The 27,020-nt window shown below is 40.2% G+C and overlaps 1 protein-coding gene across 4 annotated transcripts in view; it reads right to left on the bottom strand.

Annotated features, from left to right (window-relative positions):
- The window catches only part of SHROOM4 (shroom family member 4), a 216,377-nt gene that overhangs the window by 8,907 nt on the left and 180,450 nt on the right, over window positions 1-27,020 (bottom strand). For 3 of the 4 annotated variants that reach the window (XM_027091223.1, XM_027091224.1, XM_027091225.1), the window contains 3 exons: window positions 5,512-6,312; window positions 1,818-1,967; window positions 761-941 (listed from right to left, as the gene is read on the bottom strand). In XM_027091223.1, the coding sequence (XP_026947024.1) occupies window positions 761-941; window positions 1,818-1,967; window positions 5,512-6,312 (1,132 nt within the window). The remainder of the gene's footprint in view (window positions 1-760; window positions 942-1,817; window positions 1,968-5,511; window positions 6,313-27,020) is intronic. The other variant, XM_027091226.1, reaches the window with a different exon arrangement.

Raw genomic sequence — 27,020 nt, forward strand, 5'->3', positions numbered from 1 at the left:
TCCGATGTCTACAAAGTGGTAAATTGGGCCTTTGAGGTTGCCGTGGAAACCCTATTTGCTTATGAAATAAAAGGGGTAAGTGCAGGGAGGGCAAAGTGATTCCAGGAATTTGATTAGAAACCCAGGCTAGTGGTACTTAGAGGAAGAAAGGGGAGGCTTCAGAACAACATCATCTCCATTTGTCTATTTTAGTACTTTTAAGAGATGATTGACTATTCTTGCAAATAAATATTAAAGTTGACTGGCCTATAATTTTTGCTTTTCTTTCTTGGCCAGTCTGCTCTCTCTTTGAAAGTTACACAGAATAAAATCAATGGCTGCCATTGGTTAGCACTCACTGGCAAAAACTCTGATGTACCTTGGGTAGCGAGTTACTTACAAGGCTGGCTTATTTCAGAGCAGAAAGTCAGACAGTCTTGACTTTGAGTCCTGGATCAACACTTAGTCTGTAACCCTGGGCAATCTGGTCCTCTCAACTGGTAAAAAGAAGACAGTAACGTCTATCTTATAGAGTTGGTTTTAGGATTTGAGAGACACTGTGATGATGATGATGATGATTACTATAATATTATTACTATTATTGACTGGATCAAAAAGAGACTGCAGTTGCATTTGTGAGAAACCTAGACAGGCTATTTGATTTCCATATTGAAAATACAGGAATGTACCAAGATACTCTGGATTGTGTAGAGGGCAGGTCAACCTCCAGACACACTCAAGCTAAATGCAGTAAATCTCTAAGGCATGCCAAAAACTTCACCTTTTTTTGAGCCAGTTCGTGGTCAATTTCCTCCTCTCCCAGGCCAATCTCTGCCATCTCGGGTTGGTCTTTCAACTTGTTCAGCAGCTCTGCTTTGGCCACAGAAATATTGTAATAAGCTGAATAAGAGGTAGGGATCCCTGGGGCACCGTGGGGAGGTGAGAAGTGCTGAAACTCTTGTCTGTGGAAACAAAAAATGACCATTTGAGCACCTCTGTTGACAGCCTGCTGACCTTTCTGCTTCCTAATTTCCTCATTTATAAAATGGGACCCTGCTTCACCAAGGAGTTATAAAATAAGGAAATAATGGATGGGGAGGCACTGTTCAAACATAAACAGGCCATGTGAAGGCTCTCTAGAAACCAAGTCAAGGCCAACTTTAAGAACTTAGAAGGCTATTTCTACATCCCTGACTTCCACAGCTGGGGGGACTTCTTTAGAGATCAATGGGTTTGGTCATTAACACCCCAATAAAATCCAGAAAAAACTAGAAGGCCCCTAAAGTTCCAGGCTTCTGATCATCAATGATTCCCCTTGGTTCAGGGTCCCAGTATATGGATCCCACGGGAGGGGCTAGGTGGTAGGGACATGTCTGAGACCTTAGCTATTTGTCCTCTAAGGCTGTTGGGCTCCATCCTACCCATCCTGGATGCCAGCCCAACCTGGCTCTATCTAGTCTGCTTGCTTATAAAGGCACTCCATGGCTTTCCTGGACACGCTCATCATTTCACCTTTCCTGGTGGTGCCACTCCTGCTTGAAATAACCCCTCCACTGCATCTCTCCCATAGCAAAGAGGTCACCTATGACCTCAGCAGTGGTCACTGTGTTGGAGGATGAGTTTAGCACCCCTGCCAGAGACTTTTTACAGCCCACCACATCTCTCATGAGCTCTTCTGAGATTGCCTGAGGTGGGGCAGGCCTTTGGCCTGAGAAGGGATAACACCTCTCAACTTCTGGCATATCCCCAATGGTCCCAGCCTCCTCCATGGTTGCAGAATGAAATGGGGGGAAATGGAACCAGTGGTGCCCAGGGGCTTGACAAGTGTAACAGCAGACCCTGTTGTCTTGGGTTCACTGAAGGCTGTGGGGTTGAGGTGCTGCTTCTCGGAGCCCCAGCCCATGAAAGAGAACTTCTCCTCAGGAAAGAAGTAGCTCTGGCTCCATGCTGGCTTAGGTTTGGACTCTTCTGCCATCAAAGCTTCTGGTCTGATGTGAGGAAAGAAATGAAATGCTTCAATGTTAGGGTTCAGTGATGGAGAGGCAAATAATTCCACCTATGGTTTATGTAAAGGGGAGACCCACCCCCACTATGTTCTTGTTGCCTACCAGCCATCCCTACCCTCCACCTGTCTGTGTCACTGCCCCTTCACTAACTTCTAGCTGTTTGAAAGGAAAAATAGGAGAAACTCATTAGTCATTTTTGCAGCTATTTGCAGCTCTTAGATAAAGGTCAAAAATAATGGGTAAAAGGCTCCACAGCTATTTACTGATTCATGCTATGCTGTCTCCTAATTCATCACACAAAAGAAATTTGGGCATGCCAATATTGCTCATCCTAGGTATTCATTTTACATGTAGGTTTTTAAGCTGATAGCACTGATAAAAGAGCACTACTAGCTAACATTCACATAGTGCTTACTATGCCCAGGAGCTGTACTAAGATATATATATGTGTGTGTGTGTGTGTGTGTGTGTGTGTGTGTGTAAATATAGACATAAAATGTAATGCTCATGACAACCATTTTATGGATAAGGAACATGAGGCACTGAGAGGTAAAGTGACTTTCCCGGGATCACGACAGTAAATGGCAGACCCGTGATTTAGACCTAGGTGACCTAACTCCAGAATCTGTGCTTTTAGCCACTATACTATACTGCCACAGGGTCAACTTGACATCACATAAAACCCTGCATGTAAGGAATTTTCTGGCTGGACTGTATCTATGTTAGCAGAGAAGAGAGAACATTCTGGAGGAAATATAAATGTATGAATTTAGGGAATTCCTACCTATAAGAAAAATATTTAGGGGCATGTGTGCGAGTTGAAAGTTAGAAAGTACTGAAAGAAAGCACAGAATTTTTTTTAAAAAAAGGATGTGGCTATCTGTCAATTATATCTCAATAAAACTGGAGAAAAATTTTGAAAAAGGATGTGCTAATTAGAGACTCAGTTCCCTAGCAGACATGGCCCTGTACTATATTATAGTGTATCATATCAGGCACTGTGTTCTAGGGCTCCTTTCCTCATACTCTCCATTAATAGGGCAGAGGTTATAGGAGATCTATGAGAACATAATTTGACCTTGATAATGAACTTTGTTGCAAAAATAAGATTCCTTCTCCAGAGCACTGAGAGAAAATGCATAGAGTCCATAAAGCAAACTATACCTGTAATTGAATCAGAGTTATCAGATTTAACCAATGCTCAATAATTCCACTCACCTGCTTCTACATGTATCCTGACATTTTGTAACTAAAGAGTATGTGGGTTACAGACTCTAGTTTAACGTGGCTGAAATTAGGATGTCTTTGTTTTTTTGCATTTTAGATTCAAAATATTACACATCTACTTGCCCTTAACACTACTTTCCCTTACAAAACCTTAAAGGCACTTCCTGCTGGGTAGAACCCTGTGCTCTCTGAGGGTCTGGAATAGGATCTTCTTGAGGAGCCCAGAGATCCTGGGGTGATGTAGTTGGCACAGTGAGCCAGACTATCTGGGTTCTGGCTTCTTCTGCAACTTAATTTATATCCCTGTGCCTCACTTTTCTCATCTAAAAACTGTAGGAAACTAATGGTATCTATTTCATAGGCTTGTTGTGAAGATTAAATCAGTCAATAAACAAATGTGCTTAGAACAATGCTTGGCACATAGTAAAGAGGCAAAAAATATTAGCTATGTCGGGAATGATGTTTTTCCTTAAATTTCCATCACTCAAAGAAGCATCTATAATTGACTTTTTGCAGCCACAAGCCAGGCTTGTATGCAAACAAATGTTTCCCCTTGCATCCCATAGTCATTAAGAAAAAAAAAATCTGTGCAACAAGTTACAAGATCTCTAGTAATAGCAATTTCCTTCTCTCTGGACAAGGTGCCAAGATGAATGGAGGTACATAAAGGAGGAAGGACTAGGAGGCTGAAAGGGGTAAGCCTGGGGCCTGTAACTACTACCTCTGGTACACATTGCCTTCTAGGGGACAGGAGGTCTAAGTAAAGGCCTGGCTACTGCAGGAACCAGATCTCCCTAAGAGAGCCTGCCTAGGATGGCAAAAGAAGCATAGATTTTGGAGTAAGATCTGGCTTTGAGTCTTTTCTGTGTAATTCTGAGTTAGGTAGTCCCTTATTTTACTCAGCTTTAGTTTCCACATCTGTCAAATGGGGATAATAATGGCCCATAGGGCTGTTGGGAGAATTCAATGAAATAATAGATATAAAATGGCTAGCAGTGTCTGACACATATCAAATGCTTAATATGTGATCATTCATTCATTTATTCATTCCTTCTTCAGAAATATTAAGTGCCTACTATGTGCTAGGTTGCCTTCTCTTCTCTCTGCTGTGATAGGTAACAATCCACAGTCACTTTCCACAAATGTTTTCTAATTACAATAAGAATACCCCCCAGCTAGATGGGCAGCTTGAGAAGCAGCCACTAGGGATCTGACAAATTCTCATAGTGTCTGGGAGCCAGGCCCTGTAAGTGCTGTGCCTGTGGCACCTTAGGCTGGAAAACTTGTCAACTAGCTCCAGATAGCCAAGTAATGGATTTGTCCATCAGTAAAAGACACAATAACAAGGTACTTCTAATAGCAACAAGTCTCAGGCAAGTTCCTTCTGTAAAGGTATTTAAAGGAAGCACTGAAAGGATAGACACCTGCCCCTCATCCCCATCCCCAGCAGAGAGTCCGTGGAGCTCTCTGCAGGAGGATTGCCAGAGCCAAAAGCCAAAGCTCTTTTGTTTTGGAGCAAAGAGGACAACCACACATTGTGGGGCACGCCAATGAGCATTGGCACAGTGAAGGGAACAGTTCTGTGGCCAGAGTACACTCCTTCTGCAGCCTCTCTGCCCAGACAGCTGACCCTGTCAACTACCACTTTTGGTACTACCATTTGCCCACTGAAGCAAATGCAAAGAGGCAGAGGAAACAAGGGTGGGGGTGATGGAGAAAGTGGAAGATGAAAAGAATGCCTTTGGCTGTTGTAAGGAATGGTCAGGGCATAAAGCATCCAACCCCAGGAACACCTTTGATGCTGGGGGTGGGGGAAGAGTTTAGAAGCTCAGACAGGTCCTAGAGCAGAGGCAGGTCAGGTTGTGAGCTGGCCTCTTGTTCTAGAGAGCAAGCAGCAGAAAAGGCAGAAAAGGACCTGAGCCAGGCTTCTGGAAAAGGCCACAAGGCAATAACGGTTTAATGCCTTATTGCTCAGGGGCCAGACACTGATGCATACCTTAAAGACAAACTAGAAAAAAATAAATATAGTACCTTGATAGTGATATTTAGGGATAAGAACATCAATGACATTTACTGAGTACCTACTATGTGCTAAGTATGGGGTTATGTCTTTTACGTGGATTATCCTCATATTCACAACAACCATGTATCATCATGCCCATTTTCCAGGTGAGAAAACTGAGGCTGGAAATAGTTTAATTGACCAGCCCAAGGTCACACAGCTGGCAAATGGTGAAGGTGGAATTCAAACTCATGCTGCCACCTCTTCAGGGACCTAACGTCTTTCATAAGCACTTACTTGGGGGAATCAGTGGTCTCCTGCTCTGATGTTCTCCAAAGCCCACCAATGCCATAATAGCAAGGGGGCAGAGCCTTCTCAGCTTGAGATCCCAAATGGCCCCTTACTGGAGGCAGGAAATTGCTGGAATGGAGAGCAAAGGACTCCTGCTCTGCTGGAAGGCTTTGTGAGCCCTGCCTTGAAGCCTCCAGGTGGCCAAAGCCCAGGGGTTGGGGCTGCTCCAGGACCTCCTCAGGATTGAGGGCACTGGAACCAGTGGTTTCTGAACTGAAATACTGGGGTGGCAGCTCTTCCTCCTCCCCCTCCTCCTCCACCCCCTCTTCCTCTTCTTCCTCTTCCTCCTCCTCTTCCTCCTCCTCTCGCTGCTGCTTTTGCTGCTTCTGCTGCTGTTGCTGCTGCTGCTGGGCTGCACGAAAGAGCCTGTACTTCTCCCAGTTGGGAGGAGGAGGGCGAGGAGGAGGAAAGGCCTTCTTCCTGGCACCCAGAGGATCTGGCTGGATCTCAACAACTTTGGTAAAGAGCTCCTTCCTATGCTGCCCCCAGGCCCGGGAGCTCTGAGGATCCAAGCTGATGTGGCTCTCTGAGAAGGCCCGGCCCCGCAGTGGGCGGGGCATGGAGGCTAGGGAGCTCTCCTCTTCATAAACGGAGGTTTCCTCTGGTTTTTTTGAGGAGTGCTTGAAGTCTCCAAGGAGGTCAAGAGAAGAGATTGCTCGGTAGCTTGACAAGTCCAGTGCTGGGTTCTCAAAGCAAGGATGGAAGGGGGTTGCCCATGAAAAGCTAGCCTTGGAATGAGCCATTTCCCTGCAAAACAGCAGATAAAGGTTGTATAAAGCAAGCACGTTGCAGATGGTCCCATAATTTTGGATAACATCATTTATGTAAAATTTAAAACAGCCGCAAAACAATATAATATAGGTAGTAAGTGTAGTAATAATAATATATGCTATATAATACTGATAGCTAACACTTACTGAGTGCATACTAAGTGCCAGACACTGTTTTAAGTGCTTTCCATGTCTTAACTTATTTAATGCTCACAATAACCATAGGAAGTAGCTATTATTATTGTCCTGATTTTGTATCTGGGGAAACTGAGGCATGGGCAGGTTAAGTCATTGCTCAGGGTCATAAAGCTGGTAAGTGGCAGAGCTAGGATTTGAACATGGAGAGTCTAACTCCAAAGTCTGGATATACACACCACCCCACACAAATGTGCTGTGTTCTGGGGCTTGCAAGTGTGGTTATCCTGCTACATCTGTTGTTTTTGTTTTGTTTTTAATTATGAAACATTTCAAATGTTTAAAAACATACAGAGATTGTTATAATAAATATTCATGTTCCCACCTACTGCCCACAATTAGCACATTTTAATACTTTACCATCTATGCTTCATGAATTTTTAAAATAATAATATCCTTTGTTTCACTCCCCACTTCTATTCCCCTGCTGCCTCTCTACATGCAAGCTATATCATGAATTTGGCATGTATACTTTCTGTCCATGTTCTTATACTTGTACCAAAAAACATCGAGCAGGCCATTCACAAATATCTGCTATTTTGGATTTAAAATATATCCTTCTAATGCAATTCCAATCCGAATTCTCACCAGGACTTTTAACTATAGAATTTTTGTGTTAACTTGCAAAATAAAGCAGGATATGGTAGTCCTCATTTGTCCACTGTTTCACTTTCCAAGGTTTCAGCTACCTGTAGTCAACCACAGTCCAAAAAATAGTAAATGAAAAATTCCCAAAATAAACAATTCATAAGTTTTGAAGTGCACACTATTCTGAGTAGTATGATGAAATCTCCCGCCGTCCTGCTCCATCCTTCCCAGGACTTAAATCATCCCTTTGTCCAGCGGATCCCACCCATTAGTCACTTAGTAGCTGTCTTAGGTTATCAGATGGACTGTCACAGTGTCACAGTGCTTGTGTTCAAGTAAGCCTTATTTTACTTAATAATGGCCCCAAGGCCTAAGAGTAGAGATGCTGGCAATTTAGATCTGCCAAAGAGAAGCCGTAAAGTGCTTCCTTTAAGTGAAAAGGTGAACGTTCTTGACTTAATAAGGAAAGGGAAAAAATCATATGCTGAGGTTGCTAAGATCTATGGTAAGAACGAATCTTGTATCCATCAAATCATGAAGAAGGAAAAAGAAATTCGTGCCTGCTGTCATATCTCAAACTGCAAAAGTTACAGCCAGAGTGCATGACACGGGCTTAGGTAAGATGGAAAGGCATTAAATTTGTGGATGGAAGACATGAACAGAAAGCATGTTCTGACTGACAGCAATGTGTTGCGCCAGAAAACATGGAGCCTATACGAAGACTTCAGCAAGGGATCCCCTGAAACAAGTGACTTCAGCCATTTACTGCAAGTAAGAGATGGTTACAAAGATTTAGGAATAGGTTTGGACTGAAAAACAGGAAAGTTACTGGAAAGGCTGCATCTGTCAATGAAGAAGCCACTGCCACATTTCTGGCAGAGTTGAGGAAGTTGATCAAGGAGAGAGACAGCATTCATATAACTTTTATTACAGTATATTGTTATAATGTTCTATTATATTATTAGTTATTACTGTTAATCTCTTACTCTACCTAATTCACAAATTAAACTTTATCATCAGTATGTATGTATTTAAAAGAAACATAGTATATATAGGGTTCAGTACTATCTGTGGTTTCAGGCATCCACTGGGGGTCTTGGAATATATCTCCCACAGATACATGGGGACTACTGTATAATAAAAAACATATTTTGCTACAGAAGAAATAGGGGGTAAGTAAGGTATAAAGCATAATATAAAGCAATTATAATTAAAACTGTTTTACTGACTAATAGAACATAATTGAAAGTCCAGAAACATATCAAACTATTTATAAAAATGTCATATATAATTCACCTTCCATAACAAGAAGATAAAGATTATTTAATAGATATTTTTGAGACAATTGCAGAGCAGTATTATTTGGAGCTGCACCATATATTATATACCAAAATAAATTTCAGATTCAAGAGTTCAGGGTGTGTGTGCGTGTGTGTGTGTGTATAAAATTTTAATATGTGTTATATGTGTATATATGTATATATATATTACATAGTTATAAGAAAAAACTATCAGAAAGCTTAAAAACTATGACTTGTGAGGTGAAATAAGACTCTCATCTCATAAGTAATAGAAAAGTATATGCAAGGAAAACAAGTCCAGGTTTAGTTAAATATGTATAAGAGTTAAACTTCTGTATAATAAAGAGGGACCAAAGCAAAGGACATCTCTTTAATCTCTGAGTTTAAAGAGTTAAGCCCTCTAAGCCAGAAGATCTGGTTTCCTGCTATAGTCTGTGAGCAATCAGCATCATGCTAAGTACTGCCTAGTGACAGGAAATTCCAGCAGTTCAATTAAATCATCAGACAGAATATCCATTCAGTAGTCACAATGAAGACTGAGAATATTTCCTCAAAAAATAATAATACACATAATGGTGGCCCAGGTCAGATAGAATGGAAAGCAAAATCTCCTTCATTCCCCTCATCTGCAGTCCCCATCCTGGCTAGCTCATCCCTCATGTGGATCAGAAATTCATAGCCACACATCCCCATTCTCTTCTCATTTGGACCTTAGCCCACCTATAGCTCCTTAAGATTATAATAATTCCTTGTGTACAGACTGTTCCACCTGGCATTTCCCCCCTCAGGAAACAAACAAACAAGGTGGTGAGTGGGAAGTAATAGGATGATAAATGCTATCAGGCACAGAGGCCTTTCCTGACCACCTTATCTAAAGTAGAGACAACTTATCCTTAATTATCATTTTTCTATTTTGCCTTTCTCAGAGCATACACCCCCACAAGGGCAGAGATCTTGTGTGTCTCATTCATCTGGTACCTACTGCCTGGCACATAGTAGGCATTCCATAAATATTTAATAACTGAGCTAATTCCCAAAAAAACCCCAAGGACCATGATACTCATATCATAAAAAAAGTTGAATTAAAGGGAAAAAGCAATAAACAAGACAAAGAAGGGCACTATAATATTAATGATTAGAAAACACAATTAAGATCTAATTACCCTGAATCTTTATGTACCAAATAACATAGCATCAAAATTCATAAAGCAAATATATAGAAAATGCAAAGGTAGAAAAAGCAGAAACAAAATATAAGACTTTTTCAGCTGATGACAAAACTGTATCCAGTCACAATAGAATAACACTAGAAATTAATAGCAAAATGAAAAACAAATACTTCTAGCACACAGAAAATAAAAGGGAGAAAATATCCCCCACTCTAGTCAAAGAGGAGATCTAATCTAAAATTGTAGACTACCTACAAATAACAACAATGAAAATATCAGAAGAGGATGTGGTTGATTAAAACAATGATTAAAGGAAAATTGATAGTCTTAAATACTTATATTAATACATAAAAACAAATTAAAACAAATGAATTATGCTTTCAACAAAAGAAGTTAAGAGCCACAAAAATAGACCTAAGCAAAGCAGAAATAAAACTAATGGCAGAAATTAATACACTAGAAAACAAATAATAGAACTAATAATTAAAGCCAAAAGCTTTCTTCAAAAGAAAATATAAAACCATAAAACAGATAAACCTCTTGCTAATCTAATTAAAAACCCTAAATGCACAAAATTAGAAATGGAGAAATAACCACAGTTACAAAGTAAATGAAAAGAGTAAGAGAACACTTTGCTCTACTCTATGAAAACAGATTTGAAAACTTAGTTTTCTAGGAAAACATAATTACCAAAACTAATTGCAGAAGAACGAAAATATCTAAACCACAGGTTATCATAGGAAAAAATTTGATAAATTTGACCAAAAAAACAGCACACTCCCATGATCTTGTGTTAATTCTACCAACCTTCAAGTAACAGACAACCTCAAGGCTATTTACACTTTCTAGATTCTGGAATCTAGAGAACAGGGGGAGAAGAAAAGAATCCTGCATAACATCAATACCAAAACCTAGCAACTAGAACATACATAAAGGAAAACCAGAGACCATTCTCATCGAAGAATACTAATGCAAAACTCACCGTTTTTTGCATTTAAAAACATAAATATTAGAACATTAGTAGATATAAGTAATTTATTAATAAACTACCAACATATATTAAAGGTGAATGCTCAAAACAATTCTTTCTGAGAAGGGTGCATGATCCAAAAAGTTGGAAACCATTGGTCTGAGGCAGTTGTTCCTAATCAAAGTGGCTCTTAATTGGAATTACCTGAAGATGTTGTTTAAAATGCAAATTCCTCGGCTCCACTTCTATCAATAGAAATTGAGATTTAGTACCTTGTGGTGGAGCCCAGGAATCTACATTTTAAACAATTTCCCGAAGGGATTCTAATACCAGTGGTTCAGGGATCATACTATGGAAACAAAGGTCCAGGGTGAAAAAGATGGGAGTGTTGTGGTTTGGAGGTAGAGGTTTGGGGATAGAGTTATTTGTTCCAGTTAGGCTGGTTTCCAATCTGTACAGTATGTGTCCCACCCCTCAGCACACACATTCCTACCTTCTGTCCTTGTCTCTCCTGTTCTTCCCCACCTTCATCTCAAATCTAGATCTTATGAGATGCAGGTGGTGAAAGCAACGTCTCCAAAGGCTCAAGTTGGGCCAATGTCCTGCAGCCGTGGTGAGAAAAACCCTGCTCCATGATAGTCATCAAATTTACCACTCTTTCCTTGCCAGGGCACAGGAAAGGCAACAGAGCAGAGCACAAAGAACACAGTGTTAGAAAGACTTGGGTCTGAATTTCAGTAAAATTTAAAAATCTGCCTCCAGAACCCAAAAGCTGCATGACCTTGAGGAAAGTATTTAATTTACCTCAGTTTCAGTAAAATATCTATCTTAACAAACCTGCTGTGAGGATTGACCATATAAAATAAAAAGGACCTAGCAATGATGCTGGGTACATGGAAAAGTGATTAATAAATGACAGAACTATGCTTATTATTAGAGTGAAGTCCTTAGGGCCACTGCATATGGTTGTGCAAACTGTGCAGTGTACAGCCTTCACTGCTGTATGCTTCAGCCCTGCTCCTTGTTCCCATCAAGGGAGTTGAACTGCACTGTCCCCTGGTTAATGTTCAGCCCTACTCAATAGCCAAGAAACCAAGAGTCCTGGAGTCCCAGCTCAGCTACATGGCTGCCGAGCCAGGAGGCCCTAGATAACCAAGGATTTTAATCCTAGGCTCATTCACTCACTCTTCTCATCTACTAAAAGGGAGAGAGAATAAAAGGCAAGTTTAGGCTTAAAAGCAGTGTGACGATCAACAAGACTAGATATTCTATGTTGTCTTGTTTAGGTACGAATCACTTATGTCAGCATTACAGAATTTACCTTTAAGTAGCCAACTCCAGAACCAGTTGGAAGAAAAGAGCACACCCTTCTAGGGACATTTGGTGCCCCGATTTATGGCACTGTGACACTATCCTGAGGCACTAGGCTCTAGCAAGGCAACCTGGAAATTGCTATTCTCTGCATCAATCCTAATTTCAAAAGCACTGCTCTCCCATTGACACAGCTTGTGTAAGGGCAGCCTGAACCTTGCAGAGTCATTTACATCAAGGGAGCAGAACTAGGCAAGACTCCAGAAAAGGGGAAGCACTGCCCTCGATGGGACCAGCTGGGCCAATGTGTGTACAAGTCATCCAAGCTGTCATTCAGTATTACACTGTGCAAGGTGACCAGATCTCAGGGGAGCAAAACCCGTAGCCCTTGCTTTCCAGGCACTAATAGCTGAAGCAGACTGGTGAATGGGAGGCTTGCATTGAAGTGTGTCAGGCTCAGGCCAAGGATATTGGTCTCTAGAGGCCCTAGTTTCAAAGGGCTCAAGCCACCTATATGCACAGAAATCTAAATCTACAACTCTTCTTTGGGATGAAGTAATGATTCTTCCCTAGAGTGGAGGATAAGGAGCTAAATTAAGGGAAAAGAACTATGGTTTCTTACATCTTACTTACTATGTGTCACACACTTTTGTAGGCACTTTCATGCAGGTATTTCTATTAATCTTCACACCAGCTCATTGAAGTAATTACCATTTTTGCCAGTTTGCAGGTGAGGATCCTGAGGCTTAGAGAGTGTCATTAATTTTCCCAGCTAGTAAGAAGTAGTAGTGTCCAGACTGGAACTTGCCTTATCTGGCTCCAAGGGAAATCCCACTGAAGCAAGGACTCCTGAGTTAAGGCAAAAGGTACTTGCACTACATTCATCCCCAAGGTGTTCTCAAAGACTTTAACTCCTTGCTGAAGAGAGGGGAGGGAGCATGAAAGCTAAGTCTGAGAAAGGGTTTTGTTGACACCAGCAAGGAGCCTACATCTCAAAAACAAAAGCAAATCGTGTGCCAAGTTCTGGGCTGTTCTTCTCTTTTCCTCTTGGCACAGGCTGCCTGTTCTTCTGATGAATAGATTTTCCCCTTTTGTTACTATCTTTTTTTTGGGGGGGGAGGGGCTCATAGTAATTGAAAATGAAAACCAGTATTTTCAGAGACTGAAAAATCTCCTCCCGCCTCCTCCTTAGGCCTTTTGAAGTTTTCTTGTTTGGAATTTTTATTTTTAACCTCACCACAATAGCTTGGCATTCCAGGATCTCAGCAGCAAGAGTGCACAGTCCCAGCCCCTCTCCCCTTCCCCTTTCCCCAGCAGCCAAAAGATAAGACTGCTCCAAGAGAAACAGCCACTCCCAGCTTATTGCTGAAGGAAATATTTACAAGATCCAGGAAGTGAGATACAAGGAGGCTACACAGGGAGGGGAGAAGGGCCCAGAGAGCTTGTTGTTGCCACGCTTCTCTGCCTCTGGGGCCACAGAACTTCAAGCAAGGAACAATTAGTCTGGCAACAGCAAATACAAGTGGCAGGACTCATTCTGAGCCTTCTACAGCCCCCAGGAGCCTGCTGCAAAGTGTCCTTTGAAGAAATCAGAGAAGTCCTTGCTATACTGGGGCTGTCCTGGGTGAAGCTTAGATTCCTCTCTCCAATGACTCCAACTTGGAGTTTCCAAGAAGGTCTTTCCATTACTCCTCTGAACCCTACATAGTGTCACAGACATGGTGCTAAGGGATGGTAATGACCACTCTTGTTTACTCAGAGTCCACCATGTGTCAGGCACAGCACTGGACAGTTAACAGACTCCATCTCGTTTCACCCTGAAGACAATCTTCCAGCATGAGTATTCTCTTGCCCATGTTAGAAATGAGACTCAGGGAGGTTAAACAACTGAGGGAACATAAAGAGAATAAGCAGCCAGGAGAAGTTACAACTAAGGTCCATCTGACTCCAATGCCCGTGCTTTTGCCAGCACAACATGCTGCCTCTTCAGCATTCTCATAACCTTCTCAAGAGATTTAATAAAAGACATTTTAGCAGCACGTAACACACTGTGGAGGGGCCTGGAGGGTTTGATATCCATGAGAACAATTTAATGGAGGATCAGGCTGGCCGAGGTTATTGAGGCTCTATTCTCTAATAGGCAGTGGTTCTGAAACTTGAACATGCATCAGAATCACCTGGAAGGCTTATTAAAACACAGTTGGCTTAGTCCTACCCCCAGAATTTCTAATTTGGTAGGTCTGGGGCAGAGTGGAGAATTTTTATTTCTAACAATTCCCAGGATGATGATGGTATTGCTGGTCCCAGATCATACTTTGAGATCCACTGCTCTAAACAGTCATTATCTACCAGGTTCCCAACTCACCAGGGTATCTTAAGAGGTATAAAGCCATTAAAAAAAACTCTCAAGGAGTTCCCTGGTGGCGCAGTGGTTAAGAATCCGCCTGCCAATGCAGGGGAAACGGGTTCGAGCCCTGGTCCGGGAAGATCCCACATGCTGCAGAGCAACTAAGCCCACGCGCCACAACTACTGAGCCTGCGCTCTAGAGACCGTGAGCCACAACTGCTGAGCCCGTGTGCTGCAACTACTGAAGCCTGTGTGCCTAGAGCCCATGCTCTGCAACAAGAGAAGCCACTGCAATGAGAAGAATGAGAAGCCCACGCACCGCAAGGAAGAGTAGCCCCCACTCACTGCAACTAGAGAAAGCCCATGCACAGCAACAAAGACCCAATGCAGCCAAAAAAAAAAAAAAAGCTCTCAAAACGAAATGCATTTTAATTAACTATATACATATCACCCATGTAACAAGTGCGAGAAGATTTATAAAATAAAATAATGGGAGGTCCATAAAGCTCTGGGAATCCTGATGCTATTTAAGGAAATTCGGTGCCCCACAATCATTAAACAATGGATGTGCCAGGGGAAGAGAGCAATTTTTGTATATTTAAGTCCTCATATATACCAGATGTTAATGTACTAAATTTCGAAGACCTAAAATACAGTGGAATAGACTTAACACCAAAGTTATAAAGAACATGATTTTATCTCAGTTTAAAAGGTATTCTGGGTGCTCAATTATGAATGACAATTATCATAGAGTAGTTCTTTGGCACGAACATATTTAACATTCGAGGTTTTAACCCTTTGAGAGTAGCCCTAAAGATCCATGAAGTGTAATAACTGGTCATTTTGCAAAGGGTATGAAGTTGACTTGCAAGGCCTCACAATACTGCTTTGTAGGGCAAGTCACCAAGCAAAGGAGGGAGCCTAGTCAACCACTTGGCATTCCCATCTCAATGTGGTTTGATAGGTCTCTATTTGTTAACAAGGTACATAGGTGTGGAGTAACCATGGTAGAGAGAATATGTGCTTCTCTGTGAATAATGGCACTGAAATGCAAACTATTTGCAAACTAGTGCTGATGATGGAAGTGAAGAGAAATGTAATGGTCTTGAGAAAGTAATGGTTCTGAGTCAGATAATAAAATGTTCATTAGTGGGGGTGGAGAGGTTCTATGTTGTAATAATGGTGACAAATTTGAAGATTCACAAATGTCTGGTGATGTACCCCCTCAGAAATGTCAAGTTCTCACAGATTTAGATAAGCAGAAGTGCTGGTTGATGGAGAATTCTAGCAAAACAAATTCTAGCTAACAGAGAGATCAAGCACGTCCGGTAAGTAAGAGTCTGTCATTGGTATGGGGATTTTTCTAAAGCCCTTGATCTTTAACTTTGCAGGCCTAAATCAAACCAATGTGGGCTGCCTCTTCTTCAGATTTTCTTTTTTATTATGAATTCCAGCAACTTGACATGTACCCCAAGAACACCATGTGCATTCAACTCCAGCTATTTACATTTTATCAGATGATTTTCTGAATCTTCTTTGTGCAAGGCTACTATCAGATTCAACATGTGAGTTTAGAATTTAGCATTTTTTGTTGTTAATACTATTACAAATACCCATTTCTGTATAAGACCCAATATTTGTATACCTGTCACTGTTAATGGCTATATTCTATTCCATCATGATGATATATTAGATTAGTAAATATTTTCCATGACTATAAATAGCACTACTTTAAATATCTTTAAAAAATTATTTTTTTCCTTTTTAGGTTATTTCCTTGGGGGTATGCTGGATCAAGGAGTATGTACAAACAGTTTTGTAACTCTTGTCACATATTTCTAGACTGTCTTTCAGGAAAACTGAACCAATTTATACTGCCCCCCAAAACACATACTGTTTCCTTAAGTCTTGTCAAGATAGGGTTTTGTAATTTCTATTTATAATTTCCATTAATTGTTGATAATTTAATAAGCAGGTTGTGAAACCTTGATGTTGTTTTTATTTGCACTTCTTTAATTGGTAGAGAGGTTGTACTTTTCCAGGCAGTGATTTTACTGCCTTTATTTCCTCATGTGTAAATTGGCTGTTCATTTTCCTTGCCCTTTTATGAAGCTGAATTTGAAAGCCGACCTTCTATATCTGTATCCATTCTTTACATTTTTCGGACAGTCAACTGTTATCTGTGATGCTGACCCCAGACATTTTCCTCATTCTGCTATTTAGTTTTTTATTACATTTTGTTGTACAAAGGTTTCTTCCGCCAACTTTTAAATATTTGAAACCATCCATCTTGTCTCTGATGATATCCTCCGTTTAACAGGCACAAATTTATCTTCCATCCGTAGCTGGAGTGAATATGCTGTTCAACTGGTCTGCTTTCTGAAATTTACTACAGAGTATTCTATGCACTGTGGTTCTAAGTTAATTATTCTCCATATTGATACCTACAGTTCCCAACATTTATTGAAGACAGATGATTGCTTTCCAAAGTTCACGGTTGCATCCAGTGTGCTCTATAGTCTTAGTATCTGTTCCTAGAATCTCTCTTTTTTATTTAATTTCACTGTGTGACTTTTTTTCAACCCACTATCATATGGTTTTAATGACTGTCACTTTATGACAGACTTTAAAATCTGATAGGGTAAGTCTACCACCATTAGCTTTTTTTTTTAAACATCTTTATTAGAGTATAATTGCTTTACAATGGTGTGTTAGTTTCTGCTGTATAACAAAGTGAATCAGCTATACATAAACACATATCCCCATATCTCCTCCCTCTTGTGTCTTCCTCCCACCCTCCATATCCCACCCCTCTAGGTGGACACAAAGCACTGAGCTGATATCCCTGTGCTATGCTGCTGCTTACCACTAGCTATCTATTCTACATTTGGTAGTGGATATATGTCCATGCCACTCTCTCACTTAGTCCCAGCTTGCCCTTCCCCCTCCCCGTGTCCTCAAGTCCATTCTCTACGTCTGCAACTTTATACCTGTTCTGTTCTTCAGAAACAGTTTTTTTTTTAGATTCCATATATATGTGTTAGCATATGGTACTTGTTTTCTCTCTCTGACTTACTTCACTCTGTATGACAGTCTCTAGGTCCATCCACCTCACTACAAATAACTCAATTTCGTTTCTTTTTATGGCTGAGTAATACTCCAATGTATATATGTGTCACATCTTCTTTATCCATTCATCTGTCAATGGACACTTAGATTGCTTCCATGTCCTGGCTATTGTAAATAGAGCTGCAATGAACATTTTGGTACACGACTCTTTTTGAATTATGGTTTTCTCAGGGTATATGCCCGGTAGTGGGATTGCTGGGTCATATGGTAGTTCTATTTGTAGTTTTTTAAGGAACCTCCATACTCTTCTCCATAATGGCTGTATCAATTTACATTCCCACCAACAGTGCAAGAGGGTTCCCTTTTCTCCACACCCTCTCCAGCATTTCTTTCTAGATTTTTTGATGATGGCCATTCTGACTGGTGTGAGGTGATACCTCATTGGAGTTTTGATTTGCATTTCTCTAATGATTAGTGATGTTGAGCATCTTTTCATGTGTTTGTTGACAATCTGTATATCTTCTTTGGAGAAAGGTCTATTTAGGTCTTCTGCCCATTTTTCGATTGGGTTGTTTTTTTTTTTGATATTGAGCTGCATGAGCTGCCTGTATATTTTGGAGATTAATCCTTTGTCCATTGATTCATGTGCAAATATTTTCTCCCATTCTGAGGGTTGTCTGTTCGTCTTGTTTAGGGTTTCCTTTGCTGTGCAAAAGCTTTTAAGTTTCATTAGGTCCCATTTGTTTATTTTTGTTTTTATTTCCATTTCTCTAGGAGGTGGATCAAAAAGGATCTTGCTGTGATTTATATCACAGAGTGTTCTGCCTCTGGTTTCCACTAAGAGTTTTATAGTATCTGGCCTTACATTTAGGTCTTTAATCCATTTTCAGTTTATTTTTGTGTATGGTGTTAAGGAGTGTTCTAATTTCATTCTTTTCCATGTAGCTGTCCAGTTTTCCCAGCATCACTTATTGAAGAGACTGTCTTTTCTCCACTGTATATCCTTGCCTCCTTTGTCATAGATTAGTTGACCATAGGTGCATGGGTTTATCTCTGGGCTTTGTATCCTGTTCCATTGATCTATATTTCTGTTTTTGTGCCAGTACCATATTGTCTTGATTACTGTGGCTTTGTAGTATAGGCTGAAGTCAGGGCATTTGGTTCCTCCAGCTCCGTTTGTTTCCCTCAAGACTGCTTTGGCTATTTGGGGTCTTTTGTGTCTCCATACAAATTTTAAGATTTTTTTGTTCTAGTTCTGTAAAAAATGCCATTGATAGTTTGATAGGGGTTGCATTGAATCTTTAGATTGCTTTGAGTAGTATAGTCATTTTCACAATGTCGATTCTTCCAATCCAAGAACATAGTATATCTCTCCATCTGTTTGTATCATCTTTAATTTCTTTCATCAGTGTCTTATAGTTTTCTGCATACAGGTCTTTTGTCTCCTTAGGTAGGTTTATTCCTAGGTATTTTATTCTTTTTTTTGCAGTGGTAAATGGGAGTGTTTCCTTAATTTCTCTTTCAGATGTTTCATCATTAGTGTATAGGAATGCAAGAGATTTCTGTGCATTAATTTGGTGTCCTGCTACTTTACCAAATTCATTGATTAGCTCTCGCAGTTTTCTGGTAGCATCTTTGGGATTCTGTTTGTATTGTATCATGTCATCTGCAAACAGTGACAGTTTTACTCCTTTTCCGATTTGGATTCCTTTTTTCTTTTTCTTCTCTGATTGCTGTGGCTAAAACTTCCAAAGCTATATTGAATAATAGTGGTGAGAGTGGGCAAGTTGAGTTGTCTTGTTTCTGATCTTAGTGGAAATTGTTTCAGTTTTTCACCATTGAGGATGATGTTTGCTGAACCACCATTACCTTTTTAAATAAATGTATTCTTTGGTCTTCCTGCCCACTTATTCTTTCAGATAAATTTTACAGTGAATTTGATAAGTTCTACAAAGTATACCACAGTGACTCTAATTGGTAGTGCATTACATCTATATATTATTAACTTAGGGAGTATTGTAATCATTACTATATTAGTCTTCCCAAATTGAAGCAGAGTATAGCTATGCATTTATTCATGTCTTTATTTCTCCCATTAGAGTTTTATAATTTTCCTTGAATAGGTTTTGTGTGCCCACGATTAAATTAATACCCAAGTATTTAAATTCACTTTGTCACACTCTTTGACAAATCCTTTCATGCCTCTGAAGGTTGCATTCTTCTTAGCTGGTAAAGCCTTCTTGAAAAGTGTACTATTCCTAATGAAATGAGATTCAATTCTGAATTATCCGTTTTCTTTTACTCAACTGCCAAATAGGAAATGTGTACTGGATATTCCACACTCTGCTCATGATGTGGTATGTTAAAAAGAAGGAAGAGAGCCCTAGGCTGTGAACTGAAAAACCTGGGTAGTAGTCTAGTTTTGTCACGTAGTTGCTGTATAATCCCAGAAGTAATGGGCTCTGGAGTCAGATGCCTGTTTGACCTTGGGCAAGTGACTTTAATCTATCTGTGAGTAAGTTTCCTCATCTGTAAAACTGGGTCAATAAATGGTAACTATCTCATAGGGTCATGATTAGTAATAAATAAAATAATTCATGTGAAATGCTTAGAGCAGTGCCTGATACCCAATAAACACTTAATAAATGTTAGCTATTATACCTTTTGTGGTTGTTGTTTTTAATAATAGTATAATAATACCTTTCCTGAGTCTCAGCTTCCTTATCAGTCAAATGGGAAAAATAAGGCTTCACAGAGTTTCTTTGAGGATTAACTGTGGTTTTATATATATATATATATATATATATATATATATATATATATATATAAACACTCTACACATTCGAAAGGTCTGTGCAAAGTAGAAAAATGGAAATGATCACAGGAGGCAATTATAAGTATGGAAAACCAAATGAGATAATCTAGGAAATAATTTCTTTGGGCTTTTAAATGCTTCACATTTATGTAGCTTTTTCTCCCAGCAGATCTACTCACCAATGTCTTTTTCCCTCCTGCTAATATCAAAATGTGTTTGCATTCTCTGCATGCAAACTAAATAACTGTGGAGGGAGACAACCAAGAGTGTAACTACCTGGAATTAAAATTCGTTGCAGGCTTCCAGGCAGAGAATGGCTCAAGAATATACATTTGATTTTCCCACCTACACCCATCATTCCAGTTGTGACAGAAATGATATAAGAAATGTTAAAAAATGTGTGTGTAGTGGGGAGAAGGTAAGTGGAAGCTCCATCAGGATTTCTCCTCTTTAAATGTCATCTCTGCCCTTGACCTTTCCTAGGCCTTCTCATCTTCCTTGAGATCATAAACTATGATCTGCTGCCTCCATATTCAGCAAAAATATTCTTTCCCTTTCCATTGACCTCTCCTTTCTGTTTTTAAACTTAAACCAGTTTCCCAAATCCTGATCAAACCATCACTTAAACCAGAGGTTCTCATATTTAGCTTGCATCAGAATTGCCTGAAGGGCTTCTTAAAACACACATCTCTGGGCCATGTCCCAGTTTCTGAATCAGTAGGTCTGGGTGGGGTCCAATAATTTGCATTTCTACTTCAGTTCTTAGGTGATACTGAGGTTGCTGGTCCTAGGACCACATTTTGAGAACCACTAACTTAAACCTTATCTCCCCCTCTAACTACCACCCCATTTCTCTCCTTCCTTTTCCTAGCCAACTTCTTTTTAAACATTTTAAAATGTATAAATGTCTTTTCAAGCACTCTTCTTTTAAACCCTTTTACTAATCACATAGTAGCACATAATCATTGTATTAAAATTAATGAAAAGAAACTGAAACCCTCCTACTTTGCTGGTGGAAGCTGCTTTGGAAAACAGTTAGGCAGTTCCTTAAAAAGTTAACAGAGTTATCATATGGCCCAGAAATTCTACTCCTAAATATATACCCAAGAGAATTGAAAACATATGTCCACATAGAAATTTGTATGTGAATGGTCATAGCAGCATTATTCACAAAAAAGTGAAAACAACCCAAATGTCCATTAATGGATGAATGGATAAATAAAATGTGGTATGTCCATACAATGGAATATTACTTGGCAAAAAACAGAATGAAATACTGATATATGGTATAACAAAGATGAACTGCTAAAGCTTGCTAAGTAAAAGAAGCCAGACACAAAAGCCCACATATTGTATGATTCCATTTATATGAAAGGTACATACAGAATAGGCAAATCCATAGAGACAGAAAGTAGATTAGTGGTTTCTTGAGGCTGAATGTGGAATAGAGAGTGACTGGAAATGAACAAAAGTGATCTTTTTAGGGAGATAGACATGTTCTAAAATTGGATTGTGGTGATGATTGCAATAGCATGCAAATTTACCAAAACTCACTGAATTGTACACTTAAAAGGTGAATTTAGGATGTGTAAAACTGTGTGCATTTCTTCTGTATGCATCCCCTTTACAGACCATTATGCCATCTGCTTTCTATGCCCACCATTTTACTAAGTTTGCTTTCTCGAAGGTCACTTGTGTGTCCAAACCGTCAAAGCCAATAGCAGTCCTCTCTTTATCGTCTGTGACGGTACACTGGCATACTTCTCCTTCTTACTACTCCAGATGCTTGCCCCTTCAATCCCCTTTGCTGGCTATTCTTCTTCATCCTACCCCCGCTGGCTGGGTGATCAACAGGCCTCCTCAAAAGCATCCCCTTGTCTTCCTCACTAACTTTAAATTCAACATATCCCAACTCAAACTTATTATCTCCACCAAACCAGGTCCCCTTGTCACCTGCCCCCACTCTATCAATAATTTTCTCTTTCTAAAGACACTGGGGCAGAAAATTATTTTTGGCTTAACTCCTTTCATTCCCAAGTTCTTTTTACTTTTCTCTCAAAAGGTGTCACGTATTTGTGAGCAAATTATCTGAACCAACAATTCACATGGGAATCAATGCAAATATTAAATACATGAAAAATGTTCAAACCAGAATAATCAAAGTAAGCAAATTAAAATTATAATATGTACCATGTATACCTATTGTATTAGAAAAAGAAAAATTTCCATGATGGCAAATTTTAGGGGAAACTGGTATTCTCCTATGTTGTTAATGGCAGAGTAAAACACCTCCAGGGAAAGCAGTTTGGTGAAATATATCAAGAACAATAAGAATGCTAATTTTCTTTCAACAACTAATCCCAACTCTGTATAACTGTTTTTAATGAGATAATTCAAAATGAGAAAAAGGTTATAGCTGCTCAAAATTTTTTAGCAGCATTACTTTATAATAGCAAGAAATTGGAAACAACCTAATTATCCACCAGTTTGGGAATGATTAAGCAAATTAGGGCACATTAAGCTGGTGAAATATTATGCAGCCATTAAAATTTATAACTATTGAGGAAGGCTTTATAGCAACAGGAAAAATTGTTCACCAAATAATGCTTAGTGAGGAAAAAAGAAGCAGGACACATAAAATCACATCTACATAGTTATTATAATCATGACCCCCCCCACCTGCAAATCTCTACACCTATAGATAAAGGCTGGCAGGGAAGTGAAAACAATTAGGGTGTTAGGGTAGTAAGAATAAGGATACTTTTTCTATGGTTCTGAAGAACCTAGGGGCAGGACAGGAATAAAGACGCAGACCTAGGGAATGGACTTGAGGACACGGGGAGGGGGAAGGGTAAGCTGGGACGAAGTGAGAGAGTGGAATGGACATATATACACTACCAAACGTAAAATAGATAGCTGGTGGGAAGCAGCCGCATAGCACAGGGAGATCAGCTCGGTGCTTTGTGACCACCTAGAGTGGTGGGATAGGGAGAGTGGGAGGGAGACGCGAGAGGGAAGAGATATGGGGATATATGTATATGTATAGCTGATTCACTTTGTTATACAGCAGAAACTAACACAACATTGTAAAGCAATTATACTCCAATAAAGATGTTTAAAAAAAGATACTTTTTCTTCTGTTTTTAATTTCCTGTAATATTGCTTTCGCAATAAACATTTTCCCCCGAATATCCACATATTTATCTATCCCTTCTGTTACATTCCTATTGCACCCCCACCTTCCCAAAACAAGGCCACACTCATTCATGCCTGGATCACTGCCCCTAATTGGTCTTTCTTCAACCCATCTAGGCTGCAAATGCTGCCAAATTATCTGAAGTGCCATATTTACCATGTCACTTACCTGATCAATAACCTTCAATTGCTTCCATATTTGCCATCCTACCTAGTTTTCAAGGCCTAACTATCCTGGTGCAATACTTCACTCTTTACCCTTTTTCTCTACTGTTACTGTTGCTGCTGCTGCTCCTCTTCCTCCTCCTCCTCATTACAACTAACATTTACTGAGGGTTTATGGTGCCAGATTTTGTCCTAAATGCTTTACATATATTAACTCAATTATTCCACACAATAGTCACAGGAGGTAAGCACTCTTACCCCATTTCACAAATAAGGAAACCGATGGGGTGGGGTGAAAGAGAGGAGCTGGGCGGGGTGGGAGTTGGGGGGAAGAGAAAGCCACTTGCCAAATTCACACAGCTAGCGAACAGAAGAACCTGGATTTGAACCCAGGCAGACTGACTTCAAGGCCAGAACTTTTTTTTTTATTGAAGTACAGTTGATTTACAATGTTGTGCCAATCTCTGCTGTACAGCAAAGTGACTCAATTATGCACATATATACATTCTTTTTTTATATTCTTTTCCATTATGGTTTATCCCATGAGACTGGATATAGTTCCCTTTGCTATACAGTAGGGCCTTGTTTATCCATTCTAAATGTAATAGTTTGCATCTACCAACCCCAAACTCCCACTCCATCCCTCTCCCTCCTCACGTCCCCCTTGGCAACCACAAGTCTGTTCTCTATGTCTTTGAGTCTGTTTTTGTTTTGTAGAAAGGTTCATTTGTGCCGTATTTCAGATTCCACATATAAGTGATATCATATGGTATTCGTCTTTCTCTTTCTGACTTACTTCACTTAGTATGATGATCTCTAGTTGCATCCATGTTGCTGCAAATGGCATTATTTCGTTCTTTTTTATGGCTGAGTAGTATTCTATTGTATATATCTACCACATCTTCTTTATCCATTCATCTGTTGATGGACACTTAGGCTGTTTCCATGTTTTGGTTATTGTGAACAGTGCTGCTATAAACATCGGGGCACATGTATCCTTTTGAATTATAGTTTTGTCCGGATATATTCCCAGGAGTGGGATTGCTGGATCACATGGTAATTCTATTTTTAGTTTTCTGAGAAACCTCCATACTGTTCTCCATAGTGGCTGTACCAACTTACATTCCCACCAACAGTGTAGGAGGGTTCCCTTTTCTCCACATGCTCTCCAGCATTTGTTATTTGTAGACTTTTTAATGATAAGGCCAGAACTCTTAACAACCAGCAGGGTTTATTCCTCCAATACAGCCTGCTTAGTTTCCCCTCTGGGCCTTTCCTCCTATAGGCCCCAGCCTTTAATTTTCTTACCCTCCAATGAACTTAAATAGGGCACAATGATACTTATCATGTATTGGCCTCTTACCATGTGCCAGCCTTTTCTTGTTTAAACCATGTATTTGACACTTTTTCATCTTATAGCAACTAGCCTGAGTTGAAAACCTGGCTTGTCCCTTTAGTATCTGTGAGACCTTGAGTAAGTTACTTAGCTCCTCTGAACCTCAGATTCTTTATCTGAATCATTGGTTCTCAAAGTGTGATCCCAGAACCAGCTGCATCAGCATCACCTGGGGAGCTTGTTAGACATACACATTTTGAGCCCCATTCCACACCTACTGGATCACACTCCCTGGGGGCGGGGTGGGAGCTATAATGTATCTGGATTTTTTTTTTAACAAGCCCTCCAGGTATTTCTAATGCACATTCAAGTTCAAGAATCACTGCCCTAGTTATAATAATGCCTACCTGACAGTTTTGGGGAAGATAAAACAGGATATGTGTAACTTAGCTAGTGGCACATAGGTTGTTTTGCAACTGGTAATTTATTATTACTGCTACTTAACTTTGTGTGGATTAGTCTTCCTTGCTCAAGCTGGGGATGGGCAGGCATCATGCTTCCTGATGCTCTTCCTCTAATATTTCCCTGCTTGCCTAGAAACAGGCAGTACATATACTAGGTTTTAAATAAAGTCCCCTTCCTTGACTGGCTGATTAGTAAGAGAGCCATTTTGGAGAAGCACCATAGTGTAGTATAGTGTCTCTGAAGCTAGACTACCTGGGTCTAGTCAACTTACTAGCTGTGGGACTTTAGGCAACTGAATTTATCTATCTGTGTTTCAGTTTCTTCTCTCGGTCAAATGAAGAAACTAACAGTACCTACCCCTTAAGGTTATGCTGGTAAATAAATATTTGTAAAGCGCTTTGAATGGTGCCTAGAATAGAGTACCGTGCTCAAGAAATGTTAGTTGGCATTATTATTTTTGTGTCATTTTACCTATTCAATGGTGGAGGAGGCTGTTTCTTCATTTGGCAAGCAAATGACAAATACATCTTGAGCAACTTCTCTGTGTCAGGCACCGTGCTAGGCATGGAGAATACATCCGTGACCAAGGTGTGGTCTCCTTTTTCGACAGTCTCAGTCTAGTAGGGGAAACTCAGCAGACCCACTAGACTGAAATGATTTCTCCAAGAACAGTGGGGAATCAAGGCCAGCCACAGAATCCCACAGTATCCCCACCCAGGCCTTAGGTCCCTGAGACATGATACTGAGGGGTCCATTTGAAGCGTTTCCTTAGGGATCCTAATTGAAGCAGTTATAATGGAAAAAGCATGAACTTTGGGGCCAGACAAACCTGAGTCTGAGTCCTGGCTCCATCACTTACTAGCTGTGCGACCTCAACTAAGTTATATAACCTCTGTGGACCTCATCTATAAAATAGGTAGTAAAATTAACTGTTGTGGAGAATAAATGAGATTATGGTTATAAAAAGATCCAGCCCAGTGACTGACACTTAGCTGGTGATCAGTAAATGTTGGCTTCCTTTCTTTCCATTGCCAATCAGAAAACCAATAGGTTTCCCAGACTCTGGAGTCAAAAGAAAGCCCAATTTATTCCTGACTACACCACCAAATCACAGGGGATAATATAGACCACTGGAAAGAACCCTGGGCTTTTCAGAGGTCAGGGGATCCAGATTCTAGTCCTCTTCCTAGGTGCCCCCACAGAGGCGCAGCTAAGAGCCGTCTTCCCTGTCCCTCCTTTATTCCTGGAGTTTGAGTTAAAGAATCAATACAATTTACGGGCCTCTTGTCCTGGAGAAGAACTAGCTGAAAGAGTATATCAAACAATTTCACAAAAGGGGTTCCAACCAGACTGATGGAGAGCAACCTGGAGGACGTAACTGTCTCCTCCACATGGTCACCTATGACAGGTGGGCTCATGTCTTTGGAGCATAAGTGCCAGGTGCCATGTTCCCCACATTATAGGAACAGATTCTCCACTCTGGGAATTCTTTTTTCCTTAAGGGCTCTGCAGAAGCAACTCTTTCCCCTCTAGCCCAAGCCATACATACCATTTGTAAAAATGTCCCTGCCTTCTTTTAGGAATTCTAACCTATTGTTAGCATGATCTGCCTTGGATTTTTAATGAACAGACCTTAATCTCTCAACAAGCCCTATAAAAAGAAAGGTGGCAGAACCCAAGAAACATTCTGAGGCAAAGGCACAGCAGTGGCTGGACAGTCTTATCTCCTCTCTGGCCCCTCCAACCACCCAGTGGCTGC

This window comes from Aethalodelphis obliquidens, unplaced genomic scaffold, assembly GCF_003676395.1.
Source record: "Aethalodelphis obliquidens isolate GAN/ISIS:26980383/991018 unplaced genomic scaffold, ASM367639v1 scaffold71, whole genome shotgun sequence".
Classification (NCBI taxonomy): domain Eukaryota; kingdom Metazoa; phylum Chordata; class Mammalia; order Artiodactyla; family Delphinidae; genus Aethalodelphis; species Aethalodelphis obliquidens.